This window comes from Coturnix japonica, chromosome 14, assembly GCF_054131305.1.
Source record: "Coturnix japonica strain WE chromosome 14, WE-NBRP24, whole genome shotgun sequence".
In the NCBI taxonomy this organism is placed as follows: Eukaryota; Metazoa; Chordata; class Aves; order Galliformes; family Phasianidae; genus Coturnix; species Coturnix japonica.
Window position 1 is genome coordinate 12673503 of NC_140676.1, and position 23830 is coordinate 12697332.

Consider the following 23830-nt stretch of genomic DNA (forward strand, 5'->3'; position numbering starts at 1 on the left):
TTCATGCCAGGGTTAGCATTAGTAGGTCAATAACACAATAGAAAACTTCCTGTGCTGCCCAGACACCTGTCAGATAGACTGCTGAGATTTGCTCAGATGCCTACTGAACAGTCCACCAGCTGGTAATCACAAGAGCACAAACAAGGAGGAAGCTAACAGACTGTTATTTTCCTCCAGGCAAGGAGCCACTGTACATATTATTGACTTCTGGATAATTCAGATTTTGGTCACCTCTCCCTAAGAGACACACAGTTTCCATCCAGGATTCATGTTCTCAATAGTTAAAGTAGCCCACATGATCATAGAAACATACGCATTGTAAATGGAGAGCATAGCACTCATCAGATGAGAAGTGTATTTTCATGCCCCAACAACCCCCAGGACCTCCATCCCCTGTTTATGCACATCCACCACAGACAATCTTCACATTTACTGCATACCCAAATCAAATCCATCACTAAACCACCATGTATGAAAAATACTGTATCTACTTAACAAAAGTAAACACAGACTTTGCGTAGAGAATTATTAAGAGAAACTGATTCACTAACTGCGATCAAGAGAACAAATACAGTTGTTGAAGTTGAAGCAGTAGAATATAACATGGAGGAAAAAAAGATTAAAATATGGGAGCCAACCACCTTGAAATACAAGTAGAACATAAAGGATTGCTTTTGCTTGATGGAAACATTTTTAAACAGTTCAAGGATTTTAAATGTACAATCATAATTTACTTAATAATTACTTAGATATCTGCAATCTATCACATTCAAGAGCAAGTCATTTCAATGGCTCTGGTTTCAGATTATATATGATACAAGTCATATTATGTTTCTTGAAGTACTAAATATTAAGCCTGGAAGTAATTAAACATACCAAACAATGCAAAATGTATCAAAAATGATATTCAGAACAGCAGCAGTTACATGCAAACATCCACCGGGTCTCAAACAAAGGCTCGCAGTATTGCTCTGCATCAGCAGCTCTCCAAGGAGCTGATCCAAAGAAACTGTTCCTGAAGATCAGCTATTCATTATCACTACAGAAACTACTTTGGGGAACACATCACTCAAGGGCAGGCACCAACTCTAGTGATTATGCAAAAATCAATTTTTCAAGCAATCTGTGACAAAACGTTGCCAGTTTATTTCTAAATGTTGCAGTAGTCAGTGTTTAGTAAATTTTCATGAGTTCTTCCCTACACGATCCCTTTGCTGCAGCACGTTCCAAAACATGAACACGTGTGTCGTAAAGCTGTCTTCTTGATGAAGTGCATCAGTCTGACCCTCCTTGTGATTGGAGAAGCCACATGGTGACAGAGCAACTGAATGCATCATCCTTGTTCTGACCAGCTGTAGCACATTGCCTTCCACAAAGACACCAAAGATCCTTTGTCAGCTGCTTCACTTATGACAAGTGAAAAGATGAAGCTGATATAACATCAGAACAGTCTCTGTTGAATGCTACAGCACAAAACCAAAACCTTATACACACTAATAACATAAAATCAGAACACAGAACACAAGCAGAATGATTTCCAACTCCAGGTTGAACCTGGAATCTCTTCTTTTTTCCACATGGAGAAATACAAAACTTGTTTAAACATCATAACACCTACTTAAGCATTGCAGTATTTAGCACTATGTTCTGACGTCTGGGTGCCCACAGATCACTGGCATAAAGTTGGGCATCGGTTTCGGTGTCATGACTGCACAAAGCTTTTTCTTCCTTTCTTTCTTCCCTTCTCCATTTTCTATTTCATTATTTTTCACACTAAATGTTGTTCTGTACACATCTGCTCCATTGTTCCTGGCTCCAAATCAAGCTTCAAAGCCTTCCTTCCTCCACCTCCTACTTACAGAGAAATAAACATTCTTTAGTTTATGCTTCAGCCTTCTGAAGATTTGCCTCGGTAACATATAGCAAATAGTTACATTTCCATAAGGAAAAAAAGTTGTTGTGCTAACACCACAATTTCAGGAGCAACAGTAGAAATTTACCTTATCCTGTATTTATTGTTGTGAGGTCTTCTTTAAATTAATACAATAAATTTCTCAGTGCTTTTGTTCCTTTCCAAGTGATGAATGTCTCACCTCCACACAGCTCAGTACAGAAAATGACCAAATAAATGAATGTTTACAAGTTGCATTTAGAAGCAACGTGCACAAGATGCTGCTGCCATCTCTCTTTAAAATTCAGGTAATGATGTACGGCAGATAAATGCATTCAAATTTCCTCTGAGTACTGTAGGCAAACGCTGCCTTTGACAAACGCATTATTGTCCAATAACAAAACTTCATTCTAACTTGTAATTTCAGTCTCAAAAAACAAGTGGGTTCTCACCCAGTTTTACAGAGGCTTCTCAGGTGCCTTTAACAACTGCAAAATCTGTGATTTAAGTGTGTCTACATTAACTCTGATCTAAGTAAGAGATGAGACATGCACAGCTTCTACAACCAGCACGAAGAATGGTGAGGGTGAAGAATGTTGCCTGTGCCTACGTTTCTCTAACCATTTTGGGCACACCCCCAGAGAAGGAAGCACAAACAACTCCTTGTGCACAAGAACTTTCATAAACAAACCACCATTAGCCTGGGTGCAGTTATTTTGTTAGACTGATGAACATACAGTTACCTGACTGCTGCTACACCATCTCTAATTCCAGATAGCAACATTAAAGAAAAACTTCAGAATTAGGTGGTGTCAGTTAAACTGAAGCTTTAATCTTAAAATAAATGTAAAGCTAGAATATGCCAAGTAACTCCAAAACTCCACCAAAGCGAAGGATTTAGTATGCTGCAGAATGTGTAGACTTCTGTGCTCTCTAATCCCAAGACCATTCAACAACTTATCTTCCACTTTTCCATAGCAAGAAAATAATGTGAATATATCTGTTATGTTGCTTTGGGCCATTTTTCTCAGCTGGGCAATGTACTCTTTAAAGCTTCAGGCACCCAGTGTAACAACTTACTGAAGACCCAACAATGCTTCACACCTGTTTCAGGTCTCACGAGCAGGTGGAAACCTAAGCTGAGTCACACAAAGAATAGTTTTAAAGTGCTACATGCTGTACAAAGACAGCAAAAGACTTCTCACACTAAAAAGCCTTGTAGCGTGCTCTCCGCTATGCTGAAGCTAAACCCCTTCAGGAAACAAAAAACAATTCCTTTTGCTAAAGTGAAGTTATACGCTCCCTGTGATCACAAAGGACATGGCACTATTTCTTCTCTGTTGCCTTAAACTGTAAACAAACACCAAAACCACCCAAATCCATATGCTCTAAGTACTCTCACAGCTCGCACTTGACACAAACTCTCCTGGGCAGCTGCACCCCACCTGGAACACATGGCATGTCAGAGCCTTCCTGAAGATGGACTTCAGTCAGGGTTAAAATGAAAGCTTCAACTTTTATTTGCGGAAGCAAGGAAAGCGTTACCGCTGCTGCAGTGTCCAAAGTCTCTAACCAATACATGATGACCTTTTAATAAAACCATCTACAAATCAAAAGTGATTTTCTTCTTCACAAAGGTAGCTTAATAAGTAACTTAACTTCCGTAGGATAAAAAAAACAACTTCCATAAGATAAAAAAACTTCTGTAACATATTGCAAAGTACCATGGAAAAAATCCAGCACTGTTTTAGCGTCTCAAGTACTGGAGCACTGCTTACGTGCAAAGAAGGAATAGAAATTGAGTGCTTGGTTTGGAACAGGGAACCCCAAGTGTTTGCTGAACTGTGCACCTGCCATCCCAGCATTATCAGACCAGAGACCACCTGAAACCAAGGGATCTGGATTTTTCTTCCCCATTTGATCTCTTTAATGTCCCCCTCTCTCATCTCCGTCTCCCTTTCCATGTTATATTAGAATGTAATGCTAGGCATACCATTATAACTTACTGGCAATAAGGTATAGATAAATAAATATATATCTACTCCATGTCTTGTGCTAAGTATCATAGCAAGATACAAATAAACAATTAACCAATCGCTTGGCACCTTTTCACCTTAATTTAGCCCAAGGGAGTTTCAGAACAGCAAGACCTGACTGGATTGAGACAGGTGCCAATAATACAAGTTTGCTGAGATGGAAAAACAATGTTTATTTCTAATACAGCACACTAAGCTGGAGGACTGCAACATTTTAGGATACAGATACCAATGGAACACACTTCAAACTGGATAGTACAGCCTTCTATGGACTGGTTAAATTAAATGTCGCATTTCCCAAGAGAAAAATCCTCCAAGAACAAAGCCTTATTTTCCTGGAATCAGAACAAAACAAAAGGAAGGACTTAATCTAAACAAGATCAGACAAACATCCAGAGGTTCTGCCTACACATCTCAAGGTGATAGTCTGTGCAGAAGACTTGTGTGTGCATGCATCCAGAGAGCTTCAGCATCCACAGAGAGCTCCAAGAATCTACAGTTGTCTTACATTCTGAATAGCCACAGATCCCAATGGACAGACCTGAGATGTACTTTCTCACCTTCTATCTAAGCTCCACACATTACACAAAGGATTTTAGCTGTAAGCCTCTTGGCATGCTTTGAGCAGCTATATATAACTGTTACCTGGTGGTCAACGCCAAATAACTTGATGTCCATTGATTGTGCTCTTCCCTTCCTCTCTCCCTCCTCCCCAGTCTATTAAGACTTCTTTCACCCCTAGAAAAACTTCTGCAGTGTCTGTGTGAGTAAAGCAAGGAAAGTAAATGGACATACTGAAATCCATGGGACTAAGCAGAGCACATCCAAGAATGTTGAAATAGCTGGTTGATGTGATTCTGGGGCTACTATCTTTGAAAGGTCACTGAGATAGAAGGAGGTTCCTAAGAGCTGGCAGTTAAGTGTCACCCTGTCTTAAAGGAGGACCTGGAGATCTACAGACTGGTCAGACCAACCTCAGTACATGCAAAGGTTATGGAGGAAATACACACAGAAGCTCCTGAAAGTCAGCAACGTGAACAGTTTCTCTGCAACATGGGAGAAGATGGTAACTGCCCACAGAATATGTGGATAAATCAAGTATGCACTGTTCTAAAAGGTGAAGTTAAGACAAACAGATTAAAATCTGCACAATAAGAGCAAATAGTTCAATTCAAGATTGTTAGTGGAAAAACACCCCAAAACACTGCTAGACACTTTGCAATGGTTAAGCTAACTCAATAGACAACTCTACTGCAAGCATCATCACTGATTTGAAGACTTGAAGTTCCAGCAGGGGGGTTTGAACTTCATGATCCTTGAGGTCCCTTCCAACCCAGGTCATTCTGTGATTCTGTGAAGACAATATTTACTGTAATTTTAATTAAGTTGTACTTTTTCAAGTTGTTTTAAATGTACATTTTACGCCTCTTTAAAAATGTTTCTCCTATATGGGACTAGTATTAAGATGTGTACGTAGCATTCAAATTCAGTACTTCTGTGCTAAAGTGCATCAAAAGCCACAAGCCCTACTATCTATTTCCCAACTAGAATTTCACTGAACAATTAATCTGGGCTGTAGTTTCACACCTGCTGGCAGAATGGCAGGTCCTGCTGCTCTTTTTCATCCATCTCATTTTAGCCCCTCCCTTGAGCTGGCACTAAACCTAATTGGACTGAAAAATGTATTTTCTTTTGCTCCAGACAGTTTTTGGTGAAGCAAATAACCAAAAGTGATTCACTGAAAACACACTCAAGGCACAGTTAGTACTGTACCACTAGAGGAACTGATGCCTGCTTCATTTTTACCCTCTTTTTCACCCATTCCTATGCTCTTTTTGCCCACTGAACCTGTTCCACTGAGCCAGCAGAGGTTAAAAGTCTGGCAAGAAAGTAGCCATTTCTTCTATTTCAGTTAGTAGGCTGAATCAGCTCCTCATGCCATCAAACAGCAGAGGGAGTGAAGGGCGAGCAGTGGAAATGCATGACCAGGGCAAGACCACCAGGCACCGGCAGCTCAGTAAGTAGCTCAATACAGTGGTTCCTTCTTACTGTGTAACTGAACCTTCAGATCCTTTTAAAAGCAATAATAAACTACAGTATTAGGTTCTTGGGTGATGATATTTCAAAACTACTATATATACACCTGATATTATTCATTTTTAATCACCATGGGCATTCCTGAAATCACTCGACAGCTGCCTTTACCAGACACCGCCTCATGCAGCCATACAAAATCTTTAGTGTTTTAATTGTAAATCCCAGATACGTGCTAAAGGCCGAGAGCCATTTTAATGAAGGCTAGTATTCTTCTCCATCCATAGCAAAGATGCAGACTTAACCACTCAGATGCTGGCAGTTTATAAACGCCTTCCCACAACTCCCCCACGTGTTCAGAAAAGAATTTCTCATGTGCACAGTGGGAAATAAGCTGTTCAATATCCAGCAGCACAAGACACTGAAATGCAGCTCAGAAGCCCTAACAACATAGAAGAGCATGTCATATCAGAATATGTTTCAGATATATTTGCAATCATACTCAGCACCTGACCAGCCTGACCAGCCAGGCCTGAGCATGACCACTCTTGCCTTTTGGAGTCTTGGTATTTTTATTTCCTTTATTTATTTATTATACTTTATTTGTTATTATTTTTTTACATTTTCTAGCACTATTTCCACACTTGTAAAAATCATCCTCAGATAGATCCTATCTCTTATTCCATTCCTCAAAGACCATCACCATTTACAGTGATGTATTGTTCAATATACCTGCATGCACTTTTGTTGCATTCAATGAAACAGTCATAAGGGACACGGCCCCCAACTAAGAACTTCTTCAGACACATCAAAATTACTAATAATAGAGACCAGATCTCTGAACACACAGTTCTGAAGGTGCTAATGAAGAACAGAGATTCACTTTATACATTGTTTCACATAAGCCTAAAAATTCCAAGTACTACGTACTAGAAGCATAAGACACATGCATCTATTTAAGATAAATTCTACCTTTCTCCTATTTCTTTTCATAATACTGAAACTGTATTCAAAGCGACCAGCTGGGATTCCTGCTTTATAAAAGTTGTGACTGTACAGAAACAAACTCCTAGAACAGCACAAAAAGCATCTAATAGTAGAATATAATCGAGGATGTGCTTCAGGTCCTATCCAACTGAACTGCTGGTAACTCCTGTTCTAACCATATGATTGTCATAACCACTGATGGTCATACAGCATCGTAACACAGACACTGCAGTGCACCTCACTCATGCAGTGATCGCTTCTGGCTGCGTTCCTTTAATGTGACTTACACATCTCCAATCAGCTGAAACACGCTTCTCTAAGGCATTAAATCACCCTGATGGTTCTCCTCAAATAAATCGTCAAATTAAACAGTATATAAGTAGAAGTTAAATGACATCTTGATATTTTAAGAGCTTGACTTTGTGATTCACAAACTGTGAATTAAACTTGCTGCCAGTTCTGTTAATCTACTGTTATTTAACATTATCTGAAGACTACTACAGAGTATAAGTAAGAGTATACAAACAAAGCCTTCGTAATTCTGAAGGGATTCAACACGCTCAGGTATCTCAGAAAAAGCTCCAAGCACAACACAGTCTAAACAGGTGGAAGAGCACTGGAAAAGGTACGGACTAAGAAATGATTTTGTAAATTCTATATTTCAAATACCAACGTGGCTTTAAACTCTACATCTTTAAGGAGAAGTATTACTTGCTTCAGGAATTGAGCAGAACCAGTGAGCACAAGAGGAGCCACACATCTGAGCATAGGGACATTTTGTTCCCAGTTGTTTCCAGTTCGAACTGTTCTCACAGTGACACTGATAAGAACGATGAACCTGATGTGCTCCTTTTTTCCCCAGGGTTAACACCCCCAGAAGAAAATCTTTTAAATGAAGAACTCTATTTTTCAGTAATATTTTGTAGCTCTTAAGAAATTATAGAAATATAGTAGAAGCTAATAGATATTTTTAGTATTAAAAGAACTTCAACAGTCACAATAAACTTCCCCCAGGAAAGCTTTGAGCTGCAGATCAGCCATCATTCCTAGGGTCCAACCCAGCACCATCAAGCTCTGTTTCAAGTTTGCTCTGTGTTGTCAAACACTGAATGCCACATGCTTGTTTCCCAAAACAAGCAGTACTTCCTCATGCCAACATTGAAGGTTCCCATTGTTCCCTTAAAGAAAACAAATATAATGCAAATTTTCAGAATAAAAGCTATTTCATGAAGTCACTTCTATATATCCAGAGCATAGCTCACAAGTTAAAATGATGTGAACTTTGAAGCACACTCGCCTGCCTACAACTCTCACAACTGCTAATGAATCACTGAATTAATTGTGCCAGCAGTTTAGTTTAGAAAAGAAGAAGGCCTTGAAAAGCATGCTAATAATTTTCTTAATAATTTAACAGGAGTCACACGGGTAAGTCATCAATAAAATCTTTTGTTTGCTTCTAACAATATAAATAACGGGCTGAGCTGTGCTCCTGCAGATGGCTTTGCCCATTATCGCAGCAGCACCTCACTGCCACAAGCACAGCCTGAACTTCTCCCGTGGCCTGATGTTACTTCTTGATAACAGGCAAAGCCAGGATTCAGAGTCAACTCTTTGTTCACAAACCGACACGCTGATACACAGAAAGCCGGGATAAAGAGAAGTGCCAAGCCAAACAGAGGAAACCAAACAAGAAACCCCGTAAAGTGCCGCTCCACCCATCCTGAGCAGGAAACGGCCCCGAAGTCCACTTCACGGAAATCTAACCGCGTGAAAATCCCAAACTACTTTCCTTTCGTGTCCTGACCTTGGTTAAACGCTATGAGAATGGGTCAAGTCGTTACCCCGAGAGCTCCCCATGGCTGAGAAGCACCCGCAGTCAGATCCCAGCCGAACTTGCCCGTCTCTGCGTCAGAACGCAGAAGCGGGGTTTCCTCCGGCCTAGGGTCGGGCACAGCGTCCCTAAGGCACGGCCCGACCCGGCAGGGTGCGGGGCGCTCCCCGGGGTGAGGCGGAAGGAGGCGGCCGGACGGGAGGGAAACGGCGTCAGCGGCACCGCCACAAAGTCCCGAGGAAGCGGAGCGCCGGGGGAAGCACAGCCGCTCGGGGGGAGGGAAAGGAGAACGACGCAGCGAATAAAGAAGGCGACGGCCGCCTCGGCCTCCCACGGTGCGTCCCGGCAGCGGGGCTCGGGCGCCGGGCCAGCCGCAGGGAGAGGGGCCGAGGCGGAAGGAGCGGCCAGGGCCCGGGGGCGGCCGAGGGAGGAGGGGGAGCGCCCCGGGCAGCGGCCCAGCCGCGGCCTGCCACCCCGGGGAAGGGAAGGGAGGAAGGCGAAGGCGGAAGGCCACGTCCCGGCCGAGGCCCCGCGGTCCGAGCGGGCCCCGGCCGCTCCTCACCTCCGGCGCCCGCCGCCCAGGAGCACAGCAGGATTATCGTCCTCGCTAGATCCATCTTCTCCGGGCCCAGGCCCCGCCGCCGCCTACACACAGCGCATCCGCCCCAGCCGGCTCCGGGATAGGGAGGGGCGAGCTCTTCGCCTCCCGCCGCTTTGTCCCCGCGCTCCGGGGGCCGCTCTGGCTTCCACCCGCGGATCGCCGGCACCGAGCGGCGGCCGCACCCGGCGCTTCCCCCGCAGCGCTTCCTTCCCTTCCCCGCACCCGTCCGAGCGACGCCACCGGCGGGGCCGCCGCCGCGCGCTCTGGGCGTGTCCCAGCGCTCCGTGACACTGAGCGGGCGGAGCCAAGAGGGAGAGAGCGAGAGAGAGAGAGAGAGAGAGAGAGAGAGAGAGAGAAAGAGCGCCGCCTTGAAGGGGCAGGGCGCCCCCCCGCGGGGGAGCAGGGAGGGAATGGGATGGGATGGGATGGGATGGGATGGAATGGGATGGGACGGGACGATGAGATAGGATGGGGTGGAATGGGGTGGGCTGGGGTGAGATGAGATGAGCAGAAATGATCAGCTTGAGACGGAACTGCTCCTACGGAACGCGTGTTTCTCAGCTCCCCAGGAAAGTTTTTCATTAGTGTTTGTGAGGAGCAGCGCTGAGCTGAGCTCACAGCTCAGGAGCACACGGAGCTGGACGGGAGAACTGCGAGAGCAGCAGCACGGCCAACACGAACCGCATCTAAACGGTGTGAGCGACCAAAAGCTGTGGGCGACTGCGGGAAAGGAGGAAATACCGCCGTTATTCTGAGCGACTGTGTTAGTTCTTAAATCACCGTCTTCACCACAGCCACCTTTACCATCCGAGAGAGACGCTGAACAGCCGTAATGAAGCGGCTCTGACACCCCACAACAGAGCGAAACCGGGCGGTGTCCGGTCTCGCCCCGCTTTACCTCAGCCCGGCCGGGCAGGACGCCCCGCCTGGTGCCGCCCCTTCCGGCCTCGTGTTGTGGCGCCTCGCCCCTCCCGTTCGCTTCCCCTCGGTCCCTCCGTTTCCCGCCCCCTCCCTCTTCCCGGCCCCCGCCCGCCCTGGTCCCGCCCCGGGGGCGCCCCCGCCCCGGGCCCCGCCGTGACCCGCGGCCGCTCTCCGCTCCCGCCCACGCGTCCCCGTTGGGGCGGAGCCGCCGCCGCTGTCATGGCGTCTCGGGATCCGTCGGCAGAGAATCGGCCGCTGCGGTGCCAATAGAGCGCGGAGCGGCCGGGCGGCCGCCGGTCCGGGCATGGAGAGCCTGGCGCAGCCCCCGCCGCCTCCGGGCCCGCTGAACAGCGGCGGCGGGGGCACCGCCGAGCGGCTCCTCCCGGGAGAGGCGGCGGCCGGCGAAGGGCCCGCCGAGGAGGGCGGTGGGCGACGCAGCCCGTCCCCTCCGCCGACCCCCGCGGCCCCTCGGGACGCGTCTCCCCCGCCGCCCGCCGACAGCGTGGGGCCGGCGCTCCCGGAGAGCCCCGGGGCGGCGCCGGGTTCGGAGAGCGGCACGGCGGGGGCCGGCTCCGGGAGCAGCGGGGCCGCCAGCCCCCCGGGGGAGGAGTCCCGCAGCTTGGACTCGCTGGAGTCGTTCTCCAACCTGCACTCCTGCTGCCCCAGCAGTTCCGAACTCAACAGCGATGCCGAGGAGGCGGTGGAGGCCGCCCCGGGGGGCCCGGCCCCGCAGCCCGATGCGGACAGGCCCGCAGCGAGCGCGCAGCTCCTCGCCTCCTCCAAGGAGCGATTCCCGGGGCAGTCGGTGTATCACATCAAGTGGGTGCGCTGGAAGGAGGAGAACACGCCCGTCATCACCCAGAACGAGAACGGCCCCTGCCCCTTGCTGGCCATCATGAACGTGCTGCTGCTGGCCTGGAAGGTACGGCGCCATCGCGGGGAGGGAGGGCCGGGGCCTGCGGGGCGGCGGCCGGAGCACCTGCGGCTGTGTGCTGCGGGGACAGCGCTGCCTGCGGGCCGAGCTGCTGCACTAACGGCGTGCTGCTGCCCCACGGCGCGATACTCGTGTGCTGCTGTCGTGTACGGACTCGTATCCTGGTCGCACTGCTATAAAAATTAAAGTTTAGGAGTCGCTTTTCTGAACTGTGTGTGTTTTTGTTTGTTTGCTCGGTGTTTTTTTGCAGGTGTTTTCGGGTTTCTAGTGAAATTTTTTTGTTTATAATGCTGGAAACTTAAGTGATGTTTTAAGAAACTGGGTTAATATTAAAGAGAAATACATGCAGATCTTACAAAACGCGAATTTGCACAAATAACTTGGTGAATAAGAGGGATCAGTCTGTGGAGTTCTGTGGCAGAGGTGGTGATGAGTGAATCAGGCCGTGCTCAAGCAGTGCTATGGGGCCTCAGAGTTCTTATGGTCTGAGTGTCGTTGTGTGGATGACTTCCTGTGGTCTTAGAGTAAGTCCTTTATAACTTGAACGTCTTTAAAATAGAAAATTCAAGTATAAGGTGTATCGTAGCTACTGATGCTTATGTAAAAGAAGTGCCACCAGAAAGGAGCTGTTACACTGTGTGCCTTACAAAACAAGGGAGTGGGGCCTCAAGAATTGCTGCTAATGCAACCCTGAAGGATTGGTGTGAGGTGATGGGACCTCAGAATAGGGAAACCTTGTGAGAGTGTTTTGTACGTATAGAATCAAGGGAAAGAAATGGGGTATTGTAGTTGGAGGCTTTTCAGAGACGTAACAGGTAATATAGTATTTTTGTTTTGACCTTTTTCCACTAAGAATACATTTATTCTCAGAGGTGGTCTTTCAGGAGATTAATGTTGGTTGGGGCTGTTTGTCTCTGTACACTTTCCTGGGCAGAATAGCTCGTGGATCAGGAGGAAAGCTGTGTGTTTCATGATGTAGCTACTGAGACATTGCTGAGAGCAGCATAGGGGAGTTGTGGGTGGCACAAAACTGTTGTATTATGCAGGTTTTGCCTACTTCAGGACGACGTATAGGTCTTTGTAGACTTCAGTAGTTAATGTTTTCATTGTATGCTTCCTCTTTAATGTATAGAGATGAGTGCAGGGCCTTGAAGAACTGGTTCAGAGTCATTCTTTGTGGTGGTGGTGTTTTAGAAGATCCCAGGATTTATCTTTTTAAGTGTTCATTTAATGGAAGGATATAAATGGGACAGTGCCGTCCTTATTGTGTGCTCTTAATTTTAAGAGGTTTTGTTCCTTAGTGTTTTTCCTTTCCTTCCATAAATATATAATTACTTTCTTCTACTGCCATCTATCCAGAACTTTATCTGACATTCTGCTTTGATCAAATGCTGTTAGCAAGAGTGAATGTGGCATCAAAATTTAGATGCTTGTGGAAATGAAAAAACCTCATTGGATTGCCCTTACGCTTTTTGTTGCTGGGATTATAGAAACAGTTATCTGTAATTCTGTTTATGTAAAACCTCAGCAGAATTTACATTACTTGAGGACAGCTTGCAATTCTCCATTGTAGGTGAAGCTGCCAATATCTGATTTGATGTACTTCAGGACTTCTTTGTTAGTTGGTTGTATATCGCCCCTGCTTATAATTAGTTCTCTTATTTAGTGCTTCTCCAAATTATCCTTTCTTTTCCCTAGTTTATAGGCAAGAACTGCTCTGACATGGTTTGCAGTGGCAAGCTTTTTGGCGGCTCACCTGTGTGTCACTGTCAGTTGCCAGTTATACACCAAGGCTGATGATGGGCTTCCGCATTGCTCCTGCTTCTCCTGAATTAGAATGAACACAATTGGGTCTTGTAATCATAATTTGGGAATGAGGGAGCAAACCAGGGGATGAAAATAGGCAAAGGCAGAGTGAGAGTATCAGTTATGTGGCAGGTGAGGGGAGCACTCGGCTGAGGGAGAAGACTGTAGTGAAAAGGGGAAGGAGGGGAAATTAAACTTGAATAGAGAATAATAAGGTGGAGAGTTTCATCTCAGTGCCTCTTCCCTGAGTTTGTTGCCAGCCTTCCTTTTCAGAACTCTATCCTGACACAGCTGAGTTTACATTTCCCTAAAGGATGACTAAAAGTCTCATACAGCTTCAGATGATAGGTGTGAGTGCTCAGAGCTGTGAAATGTTACGATTACATGGCTAGTTCTTAGGTTTTTTGAACACTTCCAATTGAATGTCCAATTACATGCTTAGCTTATCCCAGAATGGAAGTGATAACTTTGAGATCCATCACTGTGTGCACTAGTTGTGCAGTAGTGAAAGCTGAATTCACATTGTGTTGAGTTGCATGTGGCCAATTTGTTTAGAACTGAAATTGTTATTTATTTCTTAATAGTCTAAGCCATCATCACGGAAACATTTGTGCCTTAAAACAAACTGAAATGCTTGGATATATTGAGAATCACTTTTTCAGGCATTTCATTAAATGAGCAAAATTCATAGCAACTATTCAATTTTTACTGTATCTTTGGGAGGTATTTTTGAGATTAGATTTAATATTTCATAATATAAGTTTAAAGACTGCTTCAAAATAATTGTTTCTTTAAGTGTATAGCACCTGTATATTCTTATCTGTGAGATTTGGCAGTGAGTGAGTGTTTGGAAATTCTGACGTAGTAGCACACATTGGGATTGTTCAGTAACTTTGCAGTAGAAGCAGATTTTTTGAAGCTAAACTTGCTGTAAAATATACCCTCTCATATCCAGTGCTTCAAGAGGAGTCTGGACACGCAGCTCTTTGGTGTCGCATTGTGCAAGTTATGCTTTCAGATGTTAAAACTGTGAATCATTGTGTTTTATTCTCTCTCTGCAGACTGCTTGTAGAACCCTTAGGAGATGGAGCTGAGGGGTTATTAATGAAGTGTTACCGAAATGCTCTGAGTCAAAAGTAACCAAAAGCAGTGTGATAGAAAGTTGGATATTATGTAGCTGCTGTGAAAAGCAGTGTGGTTATATTTTAGGCTTCTGCCGCAGAAATGAAAATGGGAGTTGAATATTGAAGTAAAAAGTTCAAAATATACATAGAAGCAGGGTTTTCTGGTATAGAGAAGCTCTGGGTACCATCTTTCAGCTCACTTCAGACTGCAGACTTGCAGTTTTTCTTCACAGGACCAGCTTACACTGTGCTTACATTACGTGCTTACACTTTGCAATGCAAAGCTTGCTTTTCCGAGTCTCCTTCTGTGGTGTTTGTTAGGTGTGTCCCACTGACTGCTTCCTGATACCTTCTGAGATTACAGTGAACTTAATTCTGTGTTCTTAAGATCTGCTGTGTGGTGATCTTCAGTTGCTAAAAGCTTAGTGAATGTGCAGTTAATTCTGCTCCCTGTTCCTCAGGTGGGTTGTGCACAGAAAATACTTACCTGAAACAGCCAGAGAAAAGAGGACACAAATCATTTTGGAATATAAAATAAGCCTAAAGGAAAACATTTTAATACAAATATAATTAATAGTACTAGCACTGAAGCCTTGGAAAGTGAGTACACATGGAATATCTTCGTGTTATAGGCTTTTGTGTAGGAGAATAGTTCCAGTAGCATACGTAAATGGTATCTCTCAAAGTTATGCAGATCACAGCCATATCAACAAAACAAGGTTTGGGGAATGATGTTCCCTACATACATGGTTCTTCAAAAATTTCTTAACTTGGAACTATGAACTACCTATTTAGATGACTAACAGTTACATAAGTAAACGTTATATAACCACTTACGCTTAGATCTATCCAAACTGAGGTGCAGGAACAGGTAGGGTAAAAAATTTCTTGCTGGAAATGTTCTGTTTGAGGTTCTCATAAAATGGCCTGTTTTTCAGTGTAGCTCAGTTCAGTTTGCTCCTGCTGTACATGTTGGGTTTGTTAGAGTAGCGCCTAGTTTGACGTCTGGCCTTGGCCCTATATGTGTGATCTACTTCTTTTTATTGAGCTGAACCTCCTTATGGCCAGAATTTGCACAGATTGCTCATATGAACTCAGCTTCCAAGGATGAGATGGCAGTGAGCTCCTGATGAGCACTCAGCAGAGGCCTTGGCAGCCTTCCTCCCTGCATCTGTGAGATGAGTTGAGCTTACAAATCAGTGGCCCTATAATTGTGTGTTTTGTAGAGCAGGAAGCCTGTTTGAAGGGACTGAAAGAAACCTGTTTGGGGAGGAAGATATTAAAATTACCAGGTGATGGTAGAAGCTATCAGGTGATAGTGATGAGTTTATGAAGCTTTCTCTGCAAGGCAAAAGGTGGTTGGTCCTGTGTGGAGCCAGAAGCTGGACTCGATGATCCTTTTGGGTCTCTTCCAATTCAGGATATTCAGAGAGTCTGTGTGTTTGCAAGAAACGTGAGTTGTCTTGCTGGGGCGGTTTGAAGCCGTGCTAACCTCTTCCCAAACACTGAATTCAGGAGTAGCAAATAAGTGCCTGGATGCTTTCCCATTAACCTACCGTGGGGAATGTGTTTTAGTGAGTGTGCTGGACTAGGTGATATCCAAAGGTCCCTTCCAACCCCTGTGCTTATGTGTAAACATAACTAGAAACTTTTAGTGGAAACGTCCCTTTCTCTATACACAAACACAGACTTTGGAAGTGTTAGTTTCAGTACAGGACAAAATCACTTAATTTTTAAAGCCTTGAGCTGGGAGAATACAGTGGAGATTATCTAAAGGTACGATTTAATTTTCCTGTCATTGTCTAACACACAGAAGCTGCATGGGCTTTGTCAGACTAACTCTTCAGTATGAAAATTTATTTATCGACTACTTCTTAATTACAAGGGTGACTCAACTGTACTTAACATAGTTGGGTAATAAACATTTCATTTCTTACTCTGAAGAAAAGGAAGGAAAATAGAAATAAAACTAGCCAGTGTTAGGAAGAGAGACGAGGAAACAGCAGTAGAAAAGTATGGGAAATGGGTGGGAGCTGAGGAAGTGCTTTTTTCCTAAAATGTGACTACTGTAGCAATGAAGCTTTGGAGTCGAGTGGTAAATTTTCTGTCCTTCAGATTAAGATTATTTTGGGCACCAACTTTATCTATTGCTGCTTTCTTCTGCTGATAAATGCGTACACTGACTGATGCTATGTGATTTTTTTCTATTTCCCCTGAAGTTTTGAGGTATTGTTTTCTTCTCCTTGGTATGTTTCCTATAGTTTAAGAATGCTTAATGAGGCACTGAGCAGCTGGCAATGTCATGTTTTCTGTATATCAAGTCAATTCTGTTCCAAAGTACTTCTGACCAGGTTGGAACCCCCTTAGTTCACCGTAGAGATTTGATTGAGGTCCCATGATATATGCCATGTCTAAAATTATGCTGTGAACGATTTGCTTAGCATTTAATTAAGCAGTTAATGTTGGGATTTAGTTTGTGAAATCATCTGACTATGGGAAATTCTACAGATATGAGTAAAATTAATTTGCTTCTTCAGTAAAATACAAATTGCTGACCATGACCATTTGAGAGAAAATCGAGATTTATAAGCTTATAATCCTTCATTTAATCAATGAAGTATGAAACATGAATATATTTATGCCACAAATACGTGGAACTTAAATGCAAACGGTGCAATTATGTTTTATAGTTGCTGTTGGTAATGGAGGCTTCTGGATTCCTCAAAGTGATGCGGAGCAGGAATCCCCAAGTTGACCTCTATGGTTAAAAAAAAAAAGCCAAACCAGTCAAACAAAAAAGCTGACCTCAGTCTTGAAGAAATCATCACACTGATCCTACTAATAGCTGATGTAGTGTGCTGGATTTTCTTCATGTGATGCAGATACAACTGTCCTGTTCGCAATCCCAGAGACATCTTAAAGGCTCTGGGTAGTTGAAGCAGTTTTGTTCTGGGCTGCTGGACATGCAGCAGTGAACCAGTCCAGCTCTATCTGGCTCAGGGGCGTGCAGAGCCAATGGTTGCTCAGGCTTAAATGGTGCCACTGCGGAACTGGGTGTGTAAGAATCAGCTTTTCAAATCTTTAGTGTTGTTATCAACACGGCGCAGTGTTTTGTGTTTATGTGCACACTCCAAATGAATGTTATGAGCAGGTTCAAAGGTTACTTAAACTTTCCTATGTCTGGGGAAGAGGTTAAGGCATTTTGTAAGTTACAGTCAGTTGTTTCTCATTTAAAATGTGTTTCCAAAGATTGCTGTGCCTTTGAATGCATGACTGATTTTTCTTCTTGTTTAATTCCTATCATTTAAAGGTTTATTTTTTTTTTTCTTTCCAAGTAGCAGAACTAATTAAGCCTTCTTTCTTGCAAAGTCATGCTTCACTAATTTCCTGCTTTACTAACAATTTATAACCCCTAATCTTTAATTCCCTTGCCTTCTGTGTTCGTCCTTTCATTTCCTTTCTTCCCCAGATGCTTGCAAGAACTGTGTTCTTCTTTCAGGAGAATGGTGATTGGAGTTGAGGAATTTCTGTTTGAAAGAGCTTCTAGTACTTGAAATACCAGAATTTCTTGACTTTCTTTAGTATGGTGTTGAGGAGAGGATGAGAAGATGAAAAAACGAGAGTTAAAAAGAGGAGGGTGGGGGGGAGGAAAAAGCAAAAAAAACCCCACAACCAACCCAAAACAAGTCTGAAAAGTCCTATGTTGCTCCTGCAGATATTGCTATACATGGCTTTGTGTGTGTGTGTTCTTGGGCTTTTATTGCAGGGAGTTATGTAAATGGGAATGAGCAACCAAATGTTTAACCAGGATTCTGGATGGATGAGATGAGTATCTAAGAAGGTCTGAGCTGCTGCCAGAGTGGTTAGTTTTAGCAAGTGATGGTGACAGGAATGGATCAATGGAGAATGGAAGTTTCAGCTACCGAGTTGTGTGGTCTTGGTCTCCTCCGTATTGGAGTGAAATCAAACCCTTGTTGTGTGAGCATGGGATGAGATGCTGGGAGGTCATTCTCTCAAACCCGCATGAGCATTGTCTTTCCTGTTCCACCAACTGCTGCTGCCAGGTTCTCTGCAGCCTCGTGTGTGTTCCTGGGAACTTCCAAGTTAAGACCGCTTAAGAGATACACAGAATTGACTTTTTCAAGTGTTTTCATCCCTTCTCATAGCTGTTATTTAATGAAGGCCAAGTAGGAAAATGCTTTTAAAAATCAATAGCCAAATGGGATCAGAAAACTTCAGGCTAAAACATCGCTGTTAGTAAGTTCTACATTGCATTGTTTTGAAATCTCACAGACAATATACTTGTATTTTCACAGGTTAAGCTGCCACCAATGATGGAGATCATAACGGCTGAACAGCTGATGGAATATTTAGGTTAGTGATCAGTTTTCACAATAGCTTTCAGTTGCATATTGTGCTTGTTAGTGAGTATTAGGACTCTTACTTTTTTACTGACATTCTTTACTCAGTTTTACTTGAATGTATATTTCAAAAAAACTACTTGTGGTGTTCAGTAATTCATGTTTTAATTCACAAGCTATAAAAAGTCTTATGCACTGCTTTCCAAAGTTATTAGTCTAGTCATACAGTCGATGCAGCTTAGTTTGCCAGCATGCTGGTAGATTTAAACTTAACCATAGAGTGGAATGAGTGAATTGTGCCTTTAATTGTCGGCAGTAATATTAATCCTTGGTACTATGACCCAATTAAAATAACATGAAAAATGAATTTAGTTGTCATGGTGACTGGGTCTCTCCTTTGTGGGCATTGTTCCATTACCAGAGTCAGTCTGCAGCAAAGCTGCAGCCGTTTCATCTGACAAGTCTGTAACTTCAACAGTGCACAGTGATCCAGATGTTAAAAGTGCATTTGCCTTAATTCTGAAGCTATATGCACCACAGCTCTTTGTAGCCTAACAAATGTAAAATGTTTGAGCTTAACGAACTAGCTAGGTTTGATTTTTTTTTTAAGCAGGAGAAAAGGAAGGAAAATATAGCGAGTTTTTTGTTTGAGAAGGAGGTAGCTTGTTCATTTTAAAAATATGTCACTGAATCTTTCAGTGGCAGAAAAAAAAATGTATATTTTAAATAAGAACTGTCATTGCCTATGTTAAGCGCTTTAGTCATATTGATAGAATAATGCTGTCTGAACTCACTGCCTAATCACAGTTGGCTAAATGTGTATCTGGAAGTGTTTTGTTTTGAAGTCGCATGTTACCTTCTGGAATTATCTTATTTGAATTTCAGAATCACTGTCTCAAATTCTTGAGGCCCCTGTTCAGTCAACATGATCGGCTGTTGCCCAATAGTTCTTCTGTAGCTCATTAATAACCTTCATGGTGTAGGCACAGGTGGAATACAAGCCTTTCGAAGTTACCAGTGCATGGAAACGTGCTGAAATGTTTGTAGCATCAGTCAGGATGCAAGTCTGTGTTTTTAAAGTTGTATTATACAATTCCGTACCTTTTTGTAAATGGTTTGAATTTATATTTTTAAGTTGAGGTGCAGAGGGAACATACATTTCTGAATAATTAGGAGACTGGCATGATAGTCAAAGTGATTATGGAATGCTGTTTTAGTAATTACACTTGTCATTTGACTTGTGATTGTCAATATTTAACCTTACTATTGGTTTATTTTTATATTTTACTCTATACTTTATAATTCAGGCTATAAAACAGTGGCATCTCACTCAATTAAAAAAAAACAACCGACATGCTTATGATTGTTTAGCTTCAGTCATAAGTATTCATAGAAATCTTGAGTAAGCTTGATTTTGTTTTTCCTTTTTCAGGAGATTATATTCTTGATGCAAAACCCAAAGAGATATCTGAAATTCAGCGTCTAAATTACGAACAGGTAAGAAGCCACTCCTAATTAGAATATAGTTGCTTATGTCTGCTTCTTTTTTCCTCACCTAAAGTTTATCGATCTGTTACAAACCACTGTTAGTACTTTTCCCTATTCTATAGGGTTGGTGTATAGTATAAGTTATGTATTTCCTACTAGTGAAGAAAAATTTGCAATCTTAACACACAAATCGTTGGGTTTTGTTTTTGTTTTTTTTTTGCTTGCGGTGAGTGTAATGTAAGAATTTGTTCCTATTGATGAAGGATAACGTGGAGGTACACATGAAAGTGTATAAAAGAGTGGCTGGTCTTTGAAGTCTTCTGTTTTGCATTTTTTAGCACACTGCATTCTGTGATCTCTGTTAGACTGCAACTGAGGGTGTAGGCAAAGCAAGATACCTGTTTTTAAGTGGTGATGGAGAAAAATGAGGTTGATTCAATTTATAAACATTGATATTCTTCTCACTGATGCAGATTTCTGTGAGCGCAGTGTGCAGGCTCTCGTTCATTGCTGGTGAAAATGCACAGCTCATGGTGGTGACTGTTGAAAAAGTGTTTTGTAGCCGAGAGATTGCTCTGTCAAGCAGTGTCGCTGTGCTCTGTGTATTGGTTATAGTTTCCTTAGAGGTAAATTGGAGGCATTACTATTGGAGCAACCTAAGTATCGTGGGATAGTTAAAATTAAAATGAAGATTGGATGTATTCTTTTCAGAATCATACAGTATATGCTTTGTATCAAGTGACATGAATTCTGCTTGTGATATATGAATTTGCTATTTTTCTCTTCACAAAAGATTATGTGTATTCCTGCTAAAGATTATAGCAGTAATCAACTACCAGGAGCTGAAGAAAATTATATACCTGGTTAAAGTACAACCTCTGTGGCTTTCCATTGCTCAAATATATGGGTTTACTAAGTAAATGTCACAAATACTTTCGGTAAATGTGCAACTGTGCAATTTAAAAAAAACAGCCCCAGTTCTAGGAGTGTTCTACATTCCATTCACACGTACCTTCTAGTTGCACAAGTCATGCTGCATAAGAGGGGAAAAAGAAACCAAGTAGGCCATGAGTCTTCTACGATTATTATATTTCACAAGCATTGGAACTACGTCTTGGTGTTTTCTTTATCACATCATAACAGGTAATATTCTTCACCCCAAATATTATGGCTTTTTTCTTCCAACATAAAAGAAATTCAAGATAATTTTTGCAATACCTGTATTTGTAAGGCTGAATTTTAGGGTAATTTCAGCATGATGACGTGGTGCTTTTATTCCTGTTGCAGCTACGATTTTTCTTGCCAGTAACAGGATACCCAAGAGTATTAACCAAGTATTTAAATGAAAGTTGGATTTTAGAAACAGTAAAGCAACAAGTTTTAATACACCAGTGTTGTGTAGTTACATCCTTACTTATTTGCATTTATTTATTAGAAATCTGTTACTTTGAAATAGTACTGTTCAGATTATAGTGAGAAATTTGTAGTTCTTTGGACAGCTTGATGTATTTTAGCTTGATGTATTTTTGCTTTATAAATAAAGTAAACATTAAAAAATAAATGCAACTAATGCTGTGGATGTGTGATCTGATGTGTGTGAATGGCTGGTACTTGTTTGTCATAGGCTTGCATTATCAGAATAGCATTGTTTCTTACAAAAGGCCTCTGATAGGATTTAGCACTTGATACCTGGTCTCTACTCATTAAACATACTTCTAAATAAGCTGTTCTTGTCTGTAGTAATAGTAATACAAGCAATACAACAATAGAAGTCTGAGCCTGATCCTCAGATTTTCTTAAGATCTTGATTTATTCTAATTCTTGTGACCTTGCAAAGTTAACAAAAGCATGCAACAGGGTGTACTCAAATAGTCTTACCTGCTGCCTTCCTGGTAAAGAAACCTCACACAACAGCATATTAGGCAGTAGGTCTGCCTGGATTCAAAGAGAACTCCCAAATGTGGATGCTTTGTGTTTGTTGTTTTGTAAAAAACAAAACAGAAAACTTCAGGAGTTTTCTGGAGTTGCATCTAAAATATTACTTGAGAACAAACCTGTTGTTCTACTGTAATTTTGGTAAGAAAAAGAATACATTAAAACTTGCATACCAGCAAGCATAGATTAATTCCTACAGCTCAAGTGCTGAGGCTGGCGAGTGTGGGATTTCTGCTTTGTACCATAACTAAACCCACTGCTGTGTGTGCAAAGTAATGTGCAGGGGGTTGTGGGCAGAGGTGTTGTATGTGTGTCTGCTTACAGTTTTCACATTCACCTTTTGTTTCTGTCATCTGGGGAGGATTGTCTAAAACTTCTTCAAGAATTAACTAACCTTTATTTTTCTGACAAATGCAGATCTGTTAAAATTGGATCAACTAGAGCTGGTGATGACATTTAATTGATCAGTATTGTATGCTTTAATCTGTGTGTTCTTTAGAATACCATGTTACGAGATGCACAGAGGCAGACTTCTTAGCTTTCTGACATATAGTGAGGTCTGACATACACTGATAATATACAGGCTTTAATTGGCATTCTTCTCTATTAATTTGTCCATGAGCATACTGCAGAAAGGAGTGTTCAGATTAACATATTGGTTATATTACTGTATAGTAGACTCTGTGTTTTTTGAAGTCAGCAAGTAGTTTCTGAGGTGATAAAATGACATCTCCCCATTCCCCAATTGCATCTTGTTAGCCTACCAAGCAGCTCTTCATTACTTCTTTCATAACCTGTCCTATATATCCATTTATTCACATAGTTTTTTCTTCCCTTCGTGACTACATTAATTGTGTTTCTTTCCATTAACTGTCTTATAAAGGAATGCAACACAAAAGAAACTGTCTTTAATAATCATTGGGTTGACTCTGAATCTTCACTGTTTCCTTTTCAGTCTACACTTCTGTATTTTGTTGTGCCTTCTTTTTTGTTAAACCATTGTTGCAATTCTGAATTCCTCTTAAGCAACAAAATGTTACAAAGCCAAGCAAACAAAAACCTCTTCTGTTCCCTGAATCTTCTGCAAACACCTGGTGTACCTTCTGATGATGCTCCTTGTGGATCCCTCTCACTTGGTGGAAAATTCTGAAGACTTCTCAGCTGTGTCTTTATTGTGACCTTGTGGTAATTTTAGCGTGGGATTTTTTTTCTCCTTTGGTGTGAATAAACAGTGGTGGATGTACAGTGAGGATACAAGTGGTAATACATTTTCTTCCACACGGGCATTTTATACAAAAATGAAATTGAACTGTGTTGTATTGAACTGTGCACTTTGCAGTGGTGTACATAGTACAAATGTAGTACAAACATGCATTGAAACGGTTCTGCAGCAAATTTCCCTTTTTCTGCTTTTTTTTTAGCAATATTGACTTGATGCGTAATCACCGAGTGTACCAAGCTCTATTCAGTGTTTCTTTATCTCTCTGTTGGCAGAATATGAGTGACGCAATGGCGATTCTGCATAAGTTACAGACAGGTCTGGATGTCAATGTGAAGTTTACAGGTGTCCGAGTATTTGAATACACCCCGGAATGCATAGTGTTTGACCTTCTTGATATCCCATTGTACCACGGATGGTTAGTGGATCCCCAGGTAACTTTTTGTTTTCCCCTCCCATAATCAAACCAAAAATAAGTTATTCAAATTTTATTTGGGGGAGGGAATTTTCACTGGAGTCATTAATAATGAATGTGGTGACTGATATTTTAGAATCTGCTCAGAAAAAGAAATGACTTCTCCTCAGAGGAGTGAATCTAGATAGTGATTTTCTTATTTTTTTTAGTGCAGTAACTTTGTATGGGTTCAAAATCTGCTGCATTG

At 42.3% G+C, this 23830-nt stretch overlaps 2 protein-coding genes across 3 annotated transcripts in view; one reads left to right on the plus strand and one right to left on the minus strand.

Annotated features, from left to right (window-relative positions):
- Positions 1–9645, minus strand: part of ADAM10 (ADAM metallopeptidase domain 10) — a 42676-nt gene extending 33031 nt beyond the window's left edge. For both annotated transcript variants that reach the window (XM_015872403.2, XM_015872402.2), the window contains exon 1: positions 9342–9645. In XM_015872403.2, coding sequence (XP_015727889.2) covers positions 9342–9396 — 55 coding nt within the window. In that variant the 5' untranslated portion in view covers positions 9397–9645. The remainder of the gene's footprint in view (positions 1–9341) is intronic.
- Positions 9646–10350: 705 nt separating this feature from the next.
- The window catches only part of MINDY2 (MINDY lysine 48 deubiquitinase 2), a 32549-nt gene continuing 19069 nt past the window's right edge, over positions 10351–23830 (plus strand). The window contains exons 1-4 of the mRNA XM_015872404.3: positions 10351–11223; positions 18482–18539; positions 19959–20023; positions 23444–23602. Coding sequence (XP_015727890.1) covers positions 10606–11223; positions 18482–18539; positions 19959–20023; positions 23444–23602 — 900 coding nt within the window. The 5' untranslated portion in view covers positions 10351–10605. The remainder of the gene's footprint in view (positions 11224–18481; positions 18540–19958; positions 20024–23443; positions 23603–23830) is intronic.